Below are 19734 nucleotides of genomic sequence, written 5' to 3' on the forward strand. Positions count from 1 at the left end.
AAGCAGACAGAAAATTACCACAGTGAGTCTATGAACATGCCTCTTAATGTTGGTAATAAAGATGTGTGGTAATTGGTTAAACCTTTGGAAAACATCTACATGCTGGCGGTAGACCATTCCGCTGGATGGGAAGGAAAGGGAATCAAATTTCAGAGGTGAAATACTTAATTCTCCTCTTCCGTCATTAAAATAAAATTAAATTGGATTGCTTTGTTTTTTATTTTATTTTTTACAAGTTAGGAAAAGAAATCATGACTTTAATGCTCAATATTGCTTTTGTCTCATGAAGACAAGGGGAGTGACTTAGTTCTCCCGGTAGCTTTTGCTGATGGCTACTAGCTGGGCAAGTACAGACCTCTTCAGTGCAGTATGATAGTGGAATAAAACAGGAGCTATTTCTAGCTCACTTGTGGTTCACAAGATAAAACACGAACTGCTTGATATACATACAGCCACTTAAAACTGATCTTGATTTATATTCCACAGGGCAGAATATTTCATATCTGTTAATGGAAACATTTTTAATTATGAAAATAACTCTGGTTACATGGTATTCCCTTAAGTTTATTGAACATATACCTACTAGCTCCTAAAATTGCTTCCTATACTATTATTTTCTATGTTGAAAAAAAAATCAGTTTATTTTGAATATCACACAGGTCACTAACAATCATTATGCCCCCAAATTAACCTCTTTGTCAGTACCCCAGACCTTCTCTCTGTGTTCCTCCAAATCTTTCCCTTCTCCTGGGACCCCCAAATCCTTCCCAGACTTGGCCAGGCAAAAGCAGGTGGTCCACTGGCTCAGAGCTAAGAGAGAGAGCAACACGTGTATGGGACGCAAGGTTACTGCAGCCTGGGGAACATTTGCAAACATGCTCTTTCCAATTACAGGAGAGTGGCCCCCGACACTATTTAATTTGACCTGAAATTGAGAAACAGCTCTCCTTGAAAAGCAATGATTAATATTGTGACTCTCCTTGTGGGTCAGGAACCCATGGAGAATAATCCCATTTTCCAAACGAAAAACAATCTCAAACAAACACACATTTTCCCCAGCATGGAGCAGACCCTGTGAAAGAACTCGTCTGAATTTGTAGCAGTGGCTGTCAATACAAACTTGGTATGAAAACTTAAATTCATTGGCAGAGAAGGTCGGTTGGACGATTTCCATAGGAAGCAGCAACTCTTGGTGTGGCTTTGAGAGTGGATTGCTCCCTCCACCCCACCGCTGCAAATTGTGATGTTATGGAAACTTTTCCTTGACAGCAACTCCAAGGGAAATAAATGTGCGGTGTCAAGGTTATCACCATGGCAAACGGTGGCTTTGCACATGGGGTTGAAAACAATCCCAAGTGTTTTGATATCTTAGACACCATTTACATGTTTAGCTCAATAGGGTCATTTTCAATTTCTCATGGTGGAAGAGAAGCTCCTTCCGACAGGCCATATTTCTACTGCTCTCTAAAGTAGTGGCTCTCATAGAAGCCTGATCTATTGCCTGCTCTAAGGAACACATTAGGTGTAAGAAGTAAAAAAAAAAAAAAAAAAAGGAGATGGGTCTCTGCATTTGAGGAACAAGAAGTTGGCAGAATAGCCTTGCCTTCCCTCCTTAAAAAAAGAAAATAAAAAGATTTTTCTTTTAAGACTGAAGAATTGGTGAGATGGGGAGTTTTAATTTTTTAAACTAAATCCCCGTTTGTATTCTCATGACCCAGTTTGGTTGTGAATTACCCATCTTAAGGAAGCAGTTCTGCCCTGTGTACTGAAGCCAAGAACTGAGTTTTGTTGGCTTATGACCAAAAGCCATCGTGGGCTCATGGCTTCAAGAAACAGAGGTGAATGGTGGTGGAGAAACGGAGATTCCTTCTCCCCCAGGCGGTCACGGAAAGGCCTTTGTCTCTGCACGTGGGGTCAAGGTGCTGGAGGGCACAGGACTCCATCCTTCCCTCAATCCCAGGCCCTCTTCTGCCCTGGCAGCGTCGTACGCCCACCCACCCACACACCTGCTCCCCTCTCCCCTGCGCTCTTCAGTGTCGCATATTATTAAGGACGGAGCCTTTCTTGAAAGGAACTGCAAAAGAACAAGGCACAGCTGCCGTGTCAGGATAGAAAAATAGCATTTCAGAGAACACACAGCGTCCGCATAGAGCTGTCTCCCCGCCTTGCTGGGTGCTCTCACGGCCAACAGGAAAAGCAGGCTTGGGAAGTGAGCCAGGTCTGGCTTTTGTTCTTAGTTTTAACGGATGATAATAGAATATTTTCAGCCCGTAGACTTCGGTGGAGTGCGTGATGAAGAACTAGGGCGCAGGCCACAGGAGTGCTAGGCAACAAGCCTATAATTACAGTGCGGGGTCTTCCGGGACACCAAAATAAACCGGAGAAAAAGCTCGAGGGGCGCAGGACCTCTCAAGAACCCTTACCCAAATTGCACACCCAAGCCAGACTTCCAGTCTCCCCTTATAATAGGGGATGACAGAGATGCAGTATTTTTCACCAAAGAAAAAGTCCTCAAGGTGAACAGTCTCTTTCAAAGGGAACCTTTGTTTCCATGGCAGTGGCCCCCATGGTATCAATGACATCACCTTCTCTAGTGGTTGTTAATGTATGTTTACCTCGGAACAAAGCATTGGGCTTTTTCACTGTCTTTAAACTCCAAAGAATCTTCTTTTGCTCGTGTCCAGTTGTATATTATCTGTTGTTGGCAGTCTGGAACGTTCCCAGCGTAGTTAGATACCCCAGCAGAGAGGAGAAACATTTATATTTGGAAACAACCCACCCCAGGGGTAACTTAATGTCATTGTTATTATTATCAATAAATTCACTCTCATTGAGAAATTCATTTTTATGGAAGTCTATCCAATCCAGGTTGCTCTCGTGTTATGTATATGTATTTTTTTTAACCCAAACTGTCAGGTGTTCTTATCTTCAATAGACCTGGATGTTGTGGAAACCAAAGCTTTCCCACTGCTGAAGCGAAAGGCAGAAAATAGGGTTTAGGAGACACAGCAGGAAAGAGCTGCTGAGCCCATGCATGGCCCAGTCGGCTGGGGGCCCAACATACGGGCTCTTCCCGGCCACGTGCCCGTGCATAAGCCACACCGTCTGGCCTCCGATTCTCCACCCCATCGTCATGGAAGGAGCGCGGTCCCAAGTATGGTTCTGTCTGGAGGATAGAACGAGGCAGAAGTGGCCTCACCGAGACACACATGCCACCCGACAGGGGTCAGCAAGCGCTCTCTGCCTCGGTTACTTCCTGCAACTGTGTAGCTCTGCTGTGCTCTGGGTTAGGACAGCTCAGAAGTCAGGGCATTTCGGCCCAAGAGTGACGTGGACATTCACCCGCTGATGCCTCCCTGGTTTATTCCCACAGGGTCATCGATGGGCGTGATCTGATGCCCCTGCTTCAAGGGAGAAGCCGACGCTCGGACCACGAGTTCCTCTTCCATTACTGCAACATGTTCCTAAATGCCGTGCGTTGGCACCCGCACAACAGTGAGTAAAAGATGCGCCCTTGTGTCTAGCGCTTTGTGCCAACCGTGCTGTGCGAGCAGATGAAATTGCACGGGGGCTTTGCTCTGCAGAGGCAAGAGATGCCCCAAAGTGTGACTCTGCTTGGCTTTGAGTCCCTTCTCCACCTGTGCTCCCTATTCTTTGCGGTCCCATATTTGTCCAGGTAGGACCTGAGCGTGCACCTAGGAAGAGTTCCTCCTTCCAGGCAGAGGCAGCCCTCAGCCCTCAGCAGGGCTCTGCGGCCCTCTTCCTGCTCCGGCAGCTGCCCAGGTCCCCCTGCGGGCACCCGCCGCTCCCTCTGTCCTCCAGCCAGACAGGCCCTCGGCTCTGGGCACGGCTGGGACTTGTGCTTCTTACAGCTTCCCCTGCCCTCTCGAGCCTGAAAGATGGCAGATCATGACCCCTTGATCTGTACTTTGTCACGCATTGTGAGTCTCTGCTGGACTAAGGTGTTTAAACCAAATTTCAAATGCTTTCGTGTCATTCTCTTTCCCAAACCAGATGTTCTTTGTGCCCATCTAAGTTGGGTTTTCCGAGACCACTTTTAGAGCTGTTATTTCTAAGGAGCATGAAGGAACGAATGGAATGAAGCAATCATGCTAAGGGTAGGGAGAGGTTTCAGAATTTATTTTTTCATGTATTTAAACTTGGAATTACAAGAATGGTCATAATACTCAGAGGCTTAGGTTTCTATGGAAACCCAGCAACTATTGGTACGGCTATGTAGACGCCAGAGTAGATGGATTCTCTTTGGGAAGGTTAAGCAGAACCCCCTCTTCTCCACTGTGCTTCGGAATTCTGCTCCTCGAGGTTGCACATTCCCAGGATACGTGGTGACCTCACCCCCGATGGCTCATTCCCCAACTCAGGGGGATTCTCATACTGGTGTTCAACCCACCCATCCCTACCCCACTCACCCAGCCAGTTTACCGGACCTCCCCTGGGAAGAACAGCCTCTCTGTTATGTTTGAAGTGGAAAATTACAACCCTTGGATTAGCTGCAAAAATCGCAGTGGCTTTACCCTTCAGCGACGGTGCTTTAAATACAGGCAGCTTACTTGTGATACTGTCTAGAAGAGAAACATGATGAAAAGAAGGGCTTAGGATTCGAGATGTGGGAGGAGTCTGTTCCCCTGCCTCATTGGTGTATCCATCACCCCAAATCTCCCCAGGCTTAGATTTCTCTTTCAGATTCGTGACAGCAGTGCAGTCCGAGTCATGTAATGAATGAGAGCCCCCATTTCTTTTTACATGGACTTTGGGAGAAATTGATGAACTAAGTTCTGTGACCCTTGGCTCTTAGAGAAGTCAGTCCAAAGTCAATCCCAAACCTTGCAAAAACTGCATTTGCATCAAGCTCCCCTCGCCCCCGCCCCCCAACTCCACCCCAGTTGGAGAAGCCGGAAGGAACATATTGGATCAGGGGCTAGAGAAGCACATGATCTGGAGGAGTGCAGAGAAAAAGGACAGGAAGAGGCAGAAAATAGGAGTGAGAAAAACAAGACCCACATTCTGATAGGCAGCTGGCCCTGGGATGAAATCTGCTCCTTTGACAATGATAGTTCCTCTTAAAATCTCCTTCCTTAAACTCGCAAGAAAAGAGGAGGAATCACAGTATCTCAATGCTGGAATCTTTCATCCTGCCCGAAGGGTCTCAGTAAACCACAGGCTTCATGAATATCTCTTACTTACTTTTGAGGTTTTTTCTGAAACGTGCCAACGATGGTTTCCGGTGTGGCTGTCACTCACGGCTTAGTGGTTACTTACTCAGTATTTCATTGTCATTTGTTCTGCAGATGTTTACTGAGCACCTACTATGTGTTGCCCTACTATGTGTTACTATGTGTTAGGGAGCACATCTTCCGGGGAGGAAACCAGACCAGACTCCCTGCCCAGAAGTCATATTGTCTTACCAGGGGGCAGGCTGTGTGAGATTCTGGGAACACAGGGATGCATAGGGAAGGTGGGGTTTTTCTCTGTGTGGAGCGACCTGTTCTGCTAAGAAAACAGAACCCAAAGGATCGTTGGTTGGTGTAGTCAGCTTGGAACATCCCAGGCTTACTGTGGTAGGAGATCTCATAACCCTGGGACACTTCCCAGACTTCTTAGTATCAAAGGGTCATCCTCTGACATGCAAGAGTTTATCAGAGATGAAAAGAGAAATTTAGGATGGTTTAGTAATGGGCAGTGGACTGGCCAGGAATCACACCAGCTCGTTAAACCATTGCAGACAGGAAGTCAGCCCTGCTTAGGGGATTTACACCAGAGCGACTGGCAACCCCAGGAAATCCAGGCTTTGTCCCTCCATCTGGGCGACCAAGCTGACCAACAGTTTGGCCATAGCAGTAATTTCACTTGATTACACATGTCTTTAAGACCCAAGTACCATTTGTCCTGATTAGTCCTAGAACGTGACAATTCTAGACTTACTTTTGCAAAAACTTAGTCCTAGAACGTGACAATTCTAGACTTACTAAATACTTACTTTTGCAAAAAACTTAGAGCTCGAGTTCTGTTTCCACCCTTTTAAAACATGAATCCCTTTTAACCTTCATATATAATGTCTTCTCTATAATAATTCCATAATTATAATAATTCTATAATTTACTTGTCTCAGCGAGTTGAATGACATAATTTAATTATGATCTGATAGCATTATTCCCGTGACAGTGTAAAAGAACTCACAAAAGCATTATTATAACACTGATAACTTTTCTTGCATTAAAATGGGAATTTCGAGTTAAAATCCACTGTTCAGTGTGTATTAAAAACCTTGGCTTTAAGTTTTGACATATGAATCAGTGCTATTAAAAATCAGATGTAGTGACAGCTTGATTTCACGGGTAAAATTCATCTTAGAAGGGAGGTAGGTGCTTGGTGCCAGGATTCTGTTGCATATTCTCAAGCTGATGAATATGGTCTATAAAATAAATGCTCTCATTAATGTCAGAGCCTGCAATCCAGCTGATCATAGAAAAATCACTGGGATATGGACATCCTGACACTCAGCCTACAAGGCCTCAGAAATCATGCTGCATTTTTAATTCAAATTTATTGGAGACTTTTTTCTTTGAGATAAAAAAAAAGCATCATTTTTTTTAAAATCACAAGACAAAGCAGTAGGATTATAAAATTCATTCTAAAACAATGTGTTCATACCCAACTTTTTAAAAGGTACCTTCTTTCCAAACTAGGAGATCAGTAAGGTTTCCCATCAAAACAGCCTTACTGTGGTAAGTGAAGAAAAAGGTTTATTTTGTTCACTCTCTGAAGTTTTCATTCCACAGAAACATTAGCTTTGCCTCTAAAATACACCTCAGAGAAGAGGGAAGATCTAAGCTGCTTACGTGTCATGGGTGAAGTAGTGTAAGAAAGGCTGTGCTGGGCTCTGTTCTGCCTTGATACTTTCAGTGCATATTCGTTGAATGCCCTTCCTTGTCTGATAATTGAATGTCAGACCTAAAGGGTCAGAGATAAACTATAGAGGGGCTGACGCTGTGCTAACGTGAGCGGCAGCATCTACAGATGAAAACCAGACTTTCCCACACTGGAGGTGACTTCGAGAAGGACAGGTTCTCTCCCAACCAATGAAGAACAAACACAGATATGGAAAACATTTCCAGGATATATTTTAAGTCTTAGAATCTCCTTTTCCTTTTGGAATACCTCAAGCAATTGCTGCCTTCCCACTGCCCTTCACTTTTCAGGCATTGACCCGTTAATGCTGTGACACGTGCTCTGAGCCACATCGTGAATGTGTGTACCCCATAATTGCAGCAGCACTGGGGGGGTGGAATCTAATTCAGCAGCTATAGCAGGAGGAGTGGCGTAGGAGGATGGAGAGCCCTTCCTGAAGGGGTTAAATTTTTATTTATTTTATGTCCTCATTTGCTCAGACTTTCCAGTTAATGAGCTGAGCTTTCCAAACCATTTATTTCCTTTAATGGAAAAGAGAAACTCACAGATGGATTTATTTTTCTCCAACTTAGTCTGTTAAAATATATTGTCGTATGGCACCTCATAGTACCTTTCCTACAGATTTAGGCAGTTTTTTTTTAAATAGACACCTACTTTTCTACTAAAGTTTTCACATGTCTGACCTCAGATTACATTAATGCCATGGATGAAAAAGTGCCCCCTCTTGGGTTTTGTTCATGTGTCATGATGCTTATGGACTTCTTCATAGAGACAAAATAAATGAGTGTTGGATTTTCTTTCTTGAATACCTCAAAGTACAGTGTTTCTGAAGGCTAAAACCCTTGGTTCAGTCTTAGCACCCAGCTTATTTGCTTATTTTAATCTACCACGTACCACTTCTTCTGCCTCTTTTCCCTTACAGAATTGTTTGTGCCATTTTACTGGTTTTCTGCAATGTTTTGCACATCTCTTTTCTGTGACGTCAGCAGGGGGACTATCTACTTTCTGCCAGTTTGTCTGCTTACGTCTCTGCCTCCATCTTCCAGTGGACCTGGTATTTTCTACAGGGCCACTTCAGTTCTAACCGAGGCACGTCATCATAATGGCTGTGTCTCCCTCACCTTTGTACTCTCTATACAGAAATGTGTGCTAGCTGGTTATATAGTTTACTCTTGCAAATCCTTATTGTTGGCCTCTGTCATTTTAATGCGACCATTGTTCATCTGTTGATGACCTATGTCATAAGAATACATCCTTGCATCATTTCTTCCATGCGTACTGCCTGTCCGACGCTGTGCCATGCACTTCGCGTTAGATGTCCCTTTTAATCTTCATAGTTGAAGGAGGTTTGTGTTGTGTTAGTATCGGGTTTGGCTGTAGCAGAAAACAATGAGTAACGGAAGCTTCCATCAGAGGCCAGCTTGCATCCCCCTCTCATGGGGGACTGGATGGTCCCCTGTCTCAGGGATGCAGACTCCGGGCTTGCTGCCACCACCTGCAGGGTGCAACAGCTTCCTCTTGGTGGGGAAAGGATGCTGCAGTCCACCCAGGGGCAGCGTGGTGCATGCAGGGATGGATGGACAAGGGAGAAAGGAAGGGCGTGAAGGTCAGCCATCTCCCCACGAAGACATCCAGATTCTCCCAGCTGAACCCCACACCCCAGAAGTGGGCCGGCTGTGCACAGCTAGGAGGTGAAACCTTCATTATGGGTGTCCATGTGCCCAGGTAACTCCCAGTGACTGTGGAAGGCTGGGAGAGCAGCTAGCAGTCTCCCCCAAAGTGATTTCTCCCTTTTGCAGACAGGGAGACAGGATTGTAGGACGTCACACACAGTAAGAGAGTGGACCACGGAGCTGGTTTCCCAACCAACACTGTCTGTTTCTAGAGCCTGCCCCTCCCTCAACAGGTGTGTCTTCCTCTAAGGCAGGAACTTCTTGTGCTCACACTTACAGAGACGGTCCTGCCTCCTAATAGTCTGCCGGGCATCTGCACACCTCCATAGACTGTTTCTGGGATTGCTTCTTGTCATCTTGTTCCTGAGGTGAAGCTGTCCTTGGGGATGTCACCTCTGTTCTGCCCACGATGGGCTCCATCCCTGTCCCATACCCTCCAACTTGCCGTCACGTCCCCCATCCATGCCCCTCCATGGACGTCCCCCTCTGATGGCATGGTGACTCATGTGTCCCGCTTAATTCCGATGGCTGCCCAATGTTGGCCACCAAGAGACCCCAATATAGATATACCTCCAAAGCCTTGGCCCTCCTCACCTATTTATCCGCCATTACCAGATGCCTCCCAGCAGCCTGCGTCTCCAACATGGTTCGGGCCGTGTCGGGCATTGAATGGTTTTAGGCAGGATGCCCAGGTGGCCCCGAGGAGAGACGTGGAGCGCGAACTTCCCGGTGCCCACACCAGCCGTCATGATGACAGCCGACTCCCTCCCTCTCCCAGCCCTTTGCTGCTGGTCCCATCATCTCATTCAGTTACGGGCTGACCCAGCACATCCTTGTTGGCCATCCGTCCGTGGGAGGCACTGCATGCTGGGCATTTGAGAGAGGTGGGACAGAGTTCCCGCCCTCAGAGGGCAAATAAGCTAGCGAGAGAAATGGGGTCCACCGACAGTGACACGCCTCACAGTGTGATTTCATGGTGAAATCGTTGAGCAGGACAAAACCATGGATAGCATCCAGCTGGGGATTTGGACACACTGCTGGGGGGTGGGGGTGGGGGAGGAGGTGTTGTGGGGGGCCTGCAGAGGAGGACCTCAGCACACAGAGGCACAGAGGGGCAGCGCGGATGTAGCATGCACTGGGCATCCACTTGGTGCCAGGATTTCTGCTTCTTTCTCCCAGCATGAAAGCTGAGGCTCCTTCTAAGAGAGGTTTTTGTTTTCGGACCCTCAGGCATCACCTGGGGGAGCTAGGGGAGCTCTGATTCCCGCCTGGATTTGAGGGGCGTCCTCTTAGCCACGGCCTTCGCTGCTTCCTCTGCCTTCTTACTGCAGCCAGCTGCCAGAGAAGGCAGAACATGATCCATAACCCTTTAGCCCAGCGCGGAATCGCTCGGGTTGGGGCTACCGGGAAATGGTAGGACTGTGCCTCCAGGGTCAAGCAAAAGAGGGCTGGGCCCACAATGCTCTTTGATCATGTGTGTGTCCTCAGAAGACACTGGGGCTGGGGTGGCTCCAGGGGGTGCCACACTGTAACATTCTTTGGGTCTAAGAAAAGAATTAGGGAGTTGGTGTTACATGGCTGCAAGGATCGGGGAACACACAGAATGGTGCTTGAGGTGTATTGCAGAAGCAGTGAGGCCCCCGTGGCCTTGGGGACCAGGGATGGAATTTCAGATGTCAATAGGTGACAGCATTTCAGAGGCACAGGCGAGGGTCCCCTTGGAGAGGGCTGTCTGCGGCGGGAAAGCAGAACAGAATTTGAAGTGGTTCTTGAAGAGCTTCAGGATGGTGATATAGGCAGAAACCCTGCCAACACTGGGAGCCCACGATGTCTGTGTGTGGCCTGTTTGCTGTATGCATGGCACCCTCCAAGGGTCAGAATAAATCTTGGCAAAGGCTTGCACCTGAACACCATTCGTCCAGGGGAATCCGAAGGGGAGCAATGCATTAAGAGGCAATATTGAAGCCATTTAAACTTAGTTGTCCCTAATCTTTAAGAATCCTAGGTGGGGAAAAGACTGTCTTAAGACATGCATTACAGTGGCAAGAGATTTAAGAGCAGACGGAAGCCAATGTGTTTTCCATTTAGATCGACTGCACCTTTATAGTCTCATATATTCCTGGGTGGTCACTGCTACATACCCGGTACTGTTCTGAGAGCTTAACACCTAAGAGTAAAGTTCTGATGCTCCAGGCAATGCCACGATTGCCCTCATTTTACGGAAGAGCAGACTGGGCACTTGGACACAGACGGGTTAACGTCTGGTGGCTTTTTGTATCCCAAGAGAAGCCATCCAGTTGTCCCTGAACACTTGCCTTTAAAACCATTGACCAAGCCCCTGCCTTCTGCACACTGCAGTCTTTGCCTTCCTCTGTCTCTCTCTTTCTCTCTGCTTAGTCTCTGTGCAAGTCTTATGCAGCATCAGGCTAAGCAAACCAGGTGTCTACCTGTTTCATGAAGACGCCCGTCTCCCCTGGAATGAGAGATGCTTTGAGCACCTGCACTGCCCTCCTGCATCGTAATTTGCTCAGAAGAGCACAGAAAACTCAGGTCCTCGGGTCTCATCCTCACCTTTGTACTCGAGTTGTTCTGCACTGCCTCTCTCTTCTTCAGAGCTGCTAATTCCTTCCTACCGTTCGCTGCCAGGTCTTCACAGCTTAGGCTGGTGCACATCTGAGGCCAGCTTCTGATTTGTTTCACTGAGAATAAGTCATGCTTTACTTCCTGGTTTACCACTCAGATGGGTTCATGCAGGGACTCAAGTCAGGCCGTGGTAACCATTAGCCCTGATACCACAGGCGCCTGACCCAGCTCAGGTCTCTTCTCACGGCTGCCATACATACAGGGTCTTCTCAACCTGGCCGCTGTTGACTTCGGGGGCCAGGCAGTTCTTTGTGGCGGGGGTGGGGGCTGCTGTCCATTGCATTGAACATGTTGAGCAGCATTTCTGCCCGTTCCCCTCTCCGTGTCAGTAGTAAACCCACCCCAGGTGCATTAAAGCAGTCTGCAGACATTACCCCCAGGGCTCCCCCAGCCGAAATGGTGCGGTAAATCCATGCCTTCAGTAGTGGGGAGGTGACGGCCCCCAGGTGTCACCCAGACAAAACGGTGTGGTGCATCCATGCCTTTAATATTGGGGAGGTGACAGTCTAGGAGGAAGGAGCCCAGCCAACTGAGTCACTCAGGGACACACGTACTGAGACCCGTCAACTGGAATGTCACCAGCACAGGAGACAGCTGTTCTGCGCTTTGGCCTAGGAAAGATGTGCCCCATGCCGCTCTCATGGGGCCAGAACTCGTCACGGGGCCTCACCAAACTGCAGGGAAGCTGTAGTATGAGCAGAAAGAGGTGGGCTGCCTGGGGGCTTGAGCAGAGAGGGGGTGAGCTCATTTTTGTGGAATCCATGTTCTTGGTGAGGGTGCCTTTCTTGGGCCCCCATGGTTTAGAAATGGCCCCAAATGGCACCGCAGCAATGTGAGATGTTTCTGGTTATGTTTCGTGGCGCCGAGCACAGAAGAGTTTTCTGAACTGTCTTCTCTGACACCGAGACTTCTGCAGGGCAGCCGTCTGGAAATCCAGGGAGGCTTGAAAGGGCTGGGAGTTCTGGGGTCTGGATCCCGAGAGCTGTGTTGACAGCTGCTATAGATGCCGAGCCCAGAATCCGGGATCCCATGTGGGGCTCCTGTCTCATTAGGAGAGGCAGGAACTTGGGATAAAGGTGAGGAGAAGCCTGAGGTCCCTCCCCAGGGGGCGTTATTAGGTTCGAAGGGAGTGGAACGTGATCCGACTCAGAGAGGTCCATGGGAGCACGTGCTAGCCACTGATGCTTGAATTTTAAATGCTTAAAGCTGATTTCAAAACTGATCCTTTAAACCGATCTTCTTAAATGTTAGGACATAACTGTATTTCAGGTTTAGTGTCCGACTCCCTTCTCTTCAAAGAAGAAGCATTGCCGAATGGCTTGTATGGTCTCTTTCTGCTCTTGGTACCTGTCTTCCTGTTCCGGGGTCGTACACCCCTCAGATGCCAGGGAATCTCAGGGAACCCCGGACCCACTGGATTCACCCTGTCCCTGGTTTATTTTAACATTGACGAAGTAGCTGTTTCAGGTTTATACTCGGAAGTCGCTGAGTCAGGATCCAGCCTAGGAGTCAAGCTTTTCTCACTGAAATTCTATTTGTCATTTTGTCAAATGACTATCAGCTTTCCTTTCTCATGAACTGAGGAGTTGCATCCATTCGGTGGTGATGCCATATAAAAATATGTGTCAGCGGGTACGTGGTGATTTCCACAGCATTTTGGATTACGGGGACCTAATACCGTAACCACATGTCACGGACGTCTTTGACAGTTATTTGTGACAATTGTTTCTCTTAAATTTGGGAGCATTTTTCAAACCTCAGTAGAGGGACTGTTCTTATCGTCTCAAAATATATTTTAAAAACATGTCCCTCTTCATGTCCCTGTGTGCTTGCTATAACATTTAATAACTGCTTTCCTGGTTGGTTGAACCTCAGTTATTAATGTTTTTAAGCTTTCATTGCAGTCAAACTTTTTATCTGTTATACAGGTGAGAAAGAAACTATCTTTTTTCTGCATCCACTGGAGTTATAACCATAGTGAAAGAACCATTTCTTTAATACACATTTTTCTAGCATATGGAGAAATCCAGGGTAAGATTCATTGTCAAAATGATTTTTGGAGGTGGGACTACACATACCCACTAGAAATATAAGGTGACACCTGGTGCCTCATATTTAATCCCAAAACTGGGATTTACTCTTTCCTTTCAAAGACATCAATTCCTGAGTCGCTGGTGAATAACAACAGAATCTCGCAGCAAGGACCCATATCTTGTAAATCTACGTGCAGCAAAATGCAGACCCATGGCTTTTGTTTGATGAAATCCATAGTGGTCCTAAGAAATAGTGCGGAGAATAAGCAATCTATCATTTTACAAGACGTTTTGATTATAAGATAGAAAGCCTACCCATTGAATCTTCAGAAAAAGTAATTCTTGATTCTAGACGTGAAACTGTGGAGTGCTCACACCGTCCCTCCCAGGAGACCATGCCGGAGATTTCCTGACCGGCCTTCGGGTCTGTCTACCAGGTCACGTCCCGGACGGCTTGGCTAAGGCGGTAATAACAGAGCCCGTGTGTGCAGCTTTCAAACACCAGTGGGAAATACAGGCCCTTAAGATGAATTTGTTCCAGGAGCCTGCACTCTTTTGGGGTTTTAAGTGTCCCAAGACTTGAGTCGAATTTCAAGTTTGAACCACTCACCAGGTTCGCTGTGATCAGACCAGGAGCAGCAGGGGCTCCTGCCCGCCTCTCTCTGTAACAGCGCTGGCCTGGCTGACCCACCACCCCTGAGGATGGAGGCCAAGGGGTTGCAGGTGTCCCTAAAAAATGCTTCCAAGGGAAATCTGGCAGGAAAGGCGGAAGTGAGGAGTTGATGTAAAGCATCCTCAGGTAACCCACCCACTTCTCTTCTGGACTCCCTGGAGGAGGTGACCATGTCTACACATTCTTTCTGCAGTCTGACCTCTGCTTGTCAGCTAGCTGTGCCTCCTCTCTGAAAGGCAGGTGTGCTGAGCACGTGTAAATGGATGCAGACATAATGTGCCGCCCCTCCCAACATCAACTACACCCAGTGCAGCGGCGTCCCATTACGGGTTCCCTTTAATACACCCATTTATGACACATTCACATTGCTTGTACCGTGCAACCCATTTCTTTCCAGGAACACCACCCAGGCTCACTGCCCATTGAACATGCTTGTCAGAGGCCAGGATCTCTCGGAGAACCACACGGTTCCCCATGACAATTTGCATTAAGTTTCATTCCAGTAACTTATCTTGTATTGGGGTCATTTGGTTACTAAATACCCATAGTTACAAAAGTGACCATTACCATTATACATGCAAATTGTGAAAGCAGATTGAATAGGTGTGTGATGCCTGCTGGTGCAAAGGTCCCTAAGGTTTAATGTGAAAACACTGAAAGCATGGTGAGTTCTGCGCCTGATTCCGCTTTGCTTCATGTGCATTGCTTCTGTGTCTAGCCGCTGCCTCTTTCATTCCCAGGAGCCAGTTTTCAGACCTCTATCAGAGGATGTTTGATTAGCAGTCCACCCCACAGAAAGTCATGACATTGTAGAATAAACAGGACATGAGTCAATTATTTCATAATTGTACAGCAGTTTTTTGTAAAAATTTCAATATTTGGGGCTTTCATGGCACACAGAACTCACACATTAAAAACGATTGAACCGTCTTACTGCAAGGCCCATGCATTTCCCGGATTTGGAAGTCTGAACAGCTTTATTAAGGTGTGACATAGAGAGCGTGACATTCATATGCAATCATTTTTAGTAAATGTATAGAGTTCTGCAGCTCTAGTGAAGCAACGCTTCCTATGAGAACATTTCGTTGGCCCCTAAAGATCGTCTGTTAACCCTTTGCAGCCCCCTTCTGTCCTCTCCTCCCACACTCATTTAATTCTTGACTTCGTATGTCTGGATTTTCTCAAAACCGAGGAAATGAAAAACTGTGGTCTTTGTGTGTTTTGCATTGTTCCCGATGGCTCTATTTGTGCGTGTGTGCATTTTGTATGTGTGCAAGTTATTCACCTCTCCTGTACTTATTACCACTCAGCCAACCTCTTCTCTTACTTTATTCTAAGCAGAGATGCAGACATGTTTAAAATGTTAAAGTGGGAGCACAAGAGGGGGCAGAGGTGAAAGGTGATGACCTGTCTTGTCGGTGTATATGTATTGAGTGCCCGCTCTGCTTCTCCAGCTGAAAGTCTATCACACTAAAATGACCGTCTCATTGGCGTTCTGGGCTCCGACAACCAATAGGCGTTTTCCTCTCCTCCCAGCAGAGCATCGCATTAAGGAGTTAGGGGAAAAGGAAACAGGAGGCAGAGAGCAGTGGGCGCTTGGGAGGGAGGCGGTGGGGAGAGAGACTGATTCTGCATAAGGGCCATGGTGACACCGTGAGCTGGCATCGTAGCGCCTGTCAGCGTGTGCTTTCTTGGCAGCTATGCAGGGATGCTCGGTGGTTTAAGCTATGGCGGAGCCGCAAGCATGGGAAGTACATGCATTTCACCCGTAATTAAGTGAAGAATTTCCTCGCAGCGCCGTGTCTGTGCATGTGCCATTTGTGGTGACTGTCCTGGTCCTTTGCACGTGACTCCATCTTCTGTTCTTATGAACCGCAGGCTCGTCCATCTGGAAAGCCTTTTTCTTCACCCCCAAGTTCACCCCCGAGGGGGCCAACGGATGCTTTTCCACCCAACTGTGTTTCTGTTATGGGCAGTACATCACTCACCACGACCCGCCTTTGCTCTTTGATATTTCCAAAGACCCCCGAGAGAGGAACCCCTTAAGCCCGAGGACCGAGCCGCGGTTCCGGGAGATCGTGGCCACGATGCAACAGGCTGCGGACCTCCACAGCCGGGCCCTGCAGGCGGTCCCCAACCAGCTGTCGGTAGGGAATATCCTCTGGAAGCCCTGGCTCCAGATGTGCTGCTCCTCCTCGGGCCTGCCCTGCCAGTGCGACCGGGAAGCCCACGACGAAAGAGAGACGCTTTAGCCAGCGTGCGCCCACCTCCTCCCTACACCCCCCCCCCCCGGCTGGGCGCCCCTCCATGCATGGCCAGCCAGGCCAGCACCACGGACGCATTGATTCCCTGTCTCCTCACCTGAAGCCTCCACGGAGGGCCCCCCGCGGGACAGCTACCCCACGGGAAGGAGTCAGGACTTGCCGCCTAGGGAGGGCATGTGGCCGAAGCCCATGGCTTTCCTGTAAATGCGACTGGGGGGGTCAGAATGAGCATGGCCAACAGCAGCCCAGACAGTAGGAAGGTGCACAGCTCTCCTGGTCACCCCTGAGGAAATGTGTGTGAGGAATGGGGCAATGTGTCATTTATTCCATGACCGTGTGTGGCACCCTGGCTGCCATGACCCCCATCCCCCACCTAGTGCAATAGTAATAAAGAGAATAACATTGAAAAAGTGTTCAGTAAATCTTAACATATGCAACTGTCCCTTTCATACCAACACCAGATGATGCGAAGGTCCAGTCTGGTCACATGAAGGTAATTCCCAGCATTATTTAGAACACATATTAAATACTCTATATGACATGTTTTTATATATGCACAGCCTCTTTCTTTCCTGGACAAGGGTGAGGTATCTAGAATGTGCAACTAAAAGCTTATCGCTGACTGAAAACAGTAGAAGCTCACAGGTGTGTTTCTGAGCCAATAGAGGCTGCAGGTATTTCACGGAATCTGTCAGGCCCTCCAGTGATCTCAGGACACACCCCTCCCGGCTGACTTCCACCCCCTAGTTTGTGATATTACATTTGCGTCCTGATGTTTCTTTGGTGAATGGAAATTCAGAACTAAAAGGCTATAGCTCCACAAACTCCTTCCACGATAATTCAGAAGTATTGCAATGGCAAGTGCATGATCATGTGGGGTCACAAGCAGCAGTCCACGGTCCACACCGCGACCATGACATCTTTAGTTCTTGCAGCATTTAATGATGGAAGACAGCACTCAATACAAGTCCTTCTGTTGTGTTGTGGTCTTGTCCTGTGGCCAGGAAATATCTGTGCCTCCAGTCCACAGTGAGATGTACAGGTTTTTTTTTTTTATAATTCCATCTCCCCAATCTCAGCAATTAAGGGACAAGGCGTAATGGGGTCACATAGGAAATTGGCAGATAGGGGCACAGCAGGACTAAGCGTTCCAGCCTGCACCCGGTGTCCCTCCTGAGGAGAGAACTCAGCCTTGTGAAATAGCTTTCTGCCAGTCCGGAAAACGCAATGCAGTCCCCACCAGCATCACAGGGTCACCATCCCTGACCAGCCCACAGGAGCTTCCATTCTTGTGCCCAGCTGTTCATCTCTCAGAAACCCGACTGAGCATCCTGTTCACCCAGCATTTGCTCAGTTCCACGAGAGAGCGGGCAAATGGGAATCCCAGACGCGCGTGGCGTTTGGAGAGAAGACGTGCCCCATCCCAGGTGTTCTGGCAGTGGGCTGTAACTTCCTTTATTTGTCCCCCACTGAAGAATTTCCAAGATACAACAGCCCTTCCCACTTCCTCTTAAGATCTGCTAGTTCAGATTTCCACCTCTCTTTTCTTTTTCCTAAAATAATAAAAGTGGATTTTTTCTTTGTGTTCCTGGGGATGGTTGAAAGTCAGAAAACAAGACAGGATTCTTAACTTGAATGTGGATTTCTCATTGCAAAGGCAGCTGACGTCTGTCATCCTGTGTGAGGAAATGCGATTAAGGAGCGTTTGTGAGTTAACAACATGTTAGGATGATGGCTAATGTTACTGTGCAAAAACTGTTTGAGGCCACTATTAGGAACTTGTGTTTTAAGATGATCCTGTTTACCCCAAGTCCACATACACAGAGCACATGAACTTTCCCACAGCACTTTGTGGTATGGGAATGTGTGTTGCACAAGTGAATAACTTGAAGCACTTTTATAGATTATGTGAATCCGTATTTAGGGATAGAATTGTTTAAGCTGTATGCTAACAGCAAATGAAGGACACATTTACCTCTGGAGATAAAATGGGCTTTGCAATATTTGCCTCAGTAGCTTAGATCATCACTGTGTATTCAAAAATCAGGTTTGTTTGGAATAACCATAATTATGTTAGATTTCCAACCATTTACCATCTGAAAGTTTTGCTTGGAATGGACAACAGGACATTGGAGGTCTTTTGCTCGGGAGAGACCTAAAAGTCTTCTTTACAACCTTGTTTTGTTTTTATTTTTACAAAGCTGTCCATGGCTACTTACTTCCAAACCACCCCGTTGACATTACCTCTCGAGTTGCATGTCCAAATCTTGGTGGGTTCTGAAGCATTAAGCAAATGCTTTAAAAAAAGAAATCTTTATATTCCTTGTATTTCATATATGTGAGAAACTAAGCAAAGAGTAACATGCAGACAAGCGTAATTTTACAAGGTCACTAACGCTGCCTGGGATGCAAAACCACAGCCTACATACCGAGGCAATTAAGGGTTCAAGAAAGGAAACAAATTTTAGTTTGCCCTGAAGGGCATACAGTGGAGAAGAGAGGCAGGGAAAGTATTTGGTCCACGTCTGAAAATGCAACCTGTAAAGGAGGTGCATCTAGTAACGGTGCCTCTGCACCTTATTGTAACATAAATGCAAAGTTAAAATAAAATTTTCCTTGCCCGTGAATAAATGCTGTGCTCTAGTGTCATGCTTTCTCGTGTGACTCAATTCAGCAAGTGTGTGGAGTGTTTACTACATTTCTGGCACAATATTAAACTGTGGGAATACAAGTTTCATTTCAATAAATCTTTACGGAGTCCCTAAAGCTCAAGGAAGGGCATAATAGGTGCAGAGACGGACACGAAATAGCAGAGCCCCTGACCTTCGTGATTTGAGGGCAGGGCAAACCAAATTATCCATCGTACACACTGCCTTTGTGAGGACTAGCAAAACAATATCTTCATTTCCTTTAAAATCAGAAGAAGGAAAGAAAATGAACATCTGAGATTGAAGAGTGTAGGCACATGGGCACCAGCATAGCCTTACAACATAAATGTAGTGTGTTTTAATATGTCTTAATGCTCTTATATGACACATGTTGATCTTCAAGCACATTGACTATGTTTTTCCTTCATTCGTGGATGTCTCAATTGGCCCCAAACCCAGGGCAAGCAGCGGCTTTGCCTGACAGGTATTTGCAACAGAGATGTTTGAAGGGTCTAAATTTTGATACAAGCCATTGTCCTCTCTTCTCTGACTTGGGACTGGGTTGCTGAGGAAAACCGAAGCAGGGTCAGAATAAACGTCTGAAGCAGTAAGGAGAAGGAAAGAGCATTAGCCCTGGGATTCGGATGGGGCCCTGTGGGACTCAGCCATTCCAGATTAAAGGTCCAACGTGTGCATGGGAAGGCGGGCGGACCACACATGACAGGGACAGGTGCGCGTGGGCAGAAGACACTGATTCACAGGGGCTGCTGTGTGGCTTGCAAGTGAGCTAAAAGCTAAGACTCGTTACCTCCTCTTTAGCCCTCAGAGAGTGTGATGTGTTATCTGGGCTTCCTCCAGGGCACCTGCAAC

At 47.3% G+C, this 19734-nt stretch overlaps 1 protein-coding gene across 7 annotated transcripts in view; it reads left to right on the top strand.

Annotated features, from left to right (window-relative positions):
- The window catches only part of LOC118935932 (steryl-sulfatase), a 461597-nt gene that overhangs the window by 115167 nt on the left and 326696 nt on the right, over positions 1 to 19734 (top strand). For 4 of the 7 annotated variants that reach the window (XM_057495301.1, XM_036932588.2, XM_057495304.1 and 1 more), the window contains exon 9: positions 3374 to 3495. In XM_057495301.1, coding sequence (XP_057351284.1) covers positions 3374 to 3495 — 122 coding nt within the window. Of the gene's footprint in view, positions 1 to 3373; positions 3496 to 15830; positions 18848 to 19734 lie in introns of those variants that run through there. The other 3 variants (XM_036932583.2, XM_036932584.2, XM_036932582.2) reach the window with 1 other exon arrangement.

The sequence above is a fragment of the Manis pentadactyla genome, chromosome X (genome assembly GCF_030020395.1).
Source record: "Manis pentadactyla isolate mManPen7 chromosome X, mManPen7.hap1, whole genome shotgun sequence".
Taxonomy (NCBI): domain Eukaryota; kingdom Metazoa; phylum Chordata; class Mammalia; order Pholidota; family Manidae; genus Manis; species Manis pentadactyla.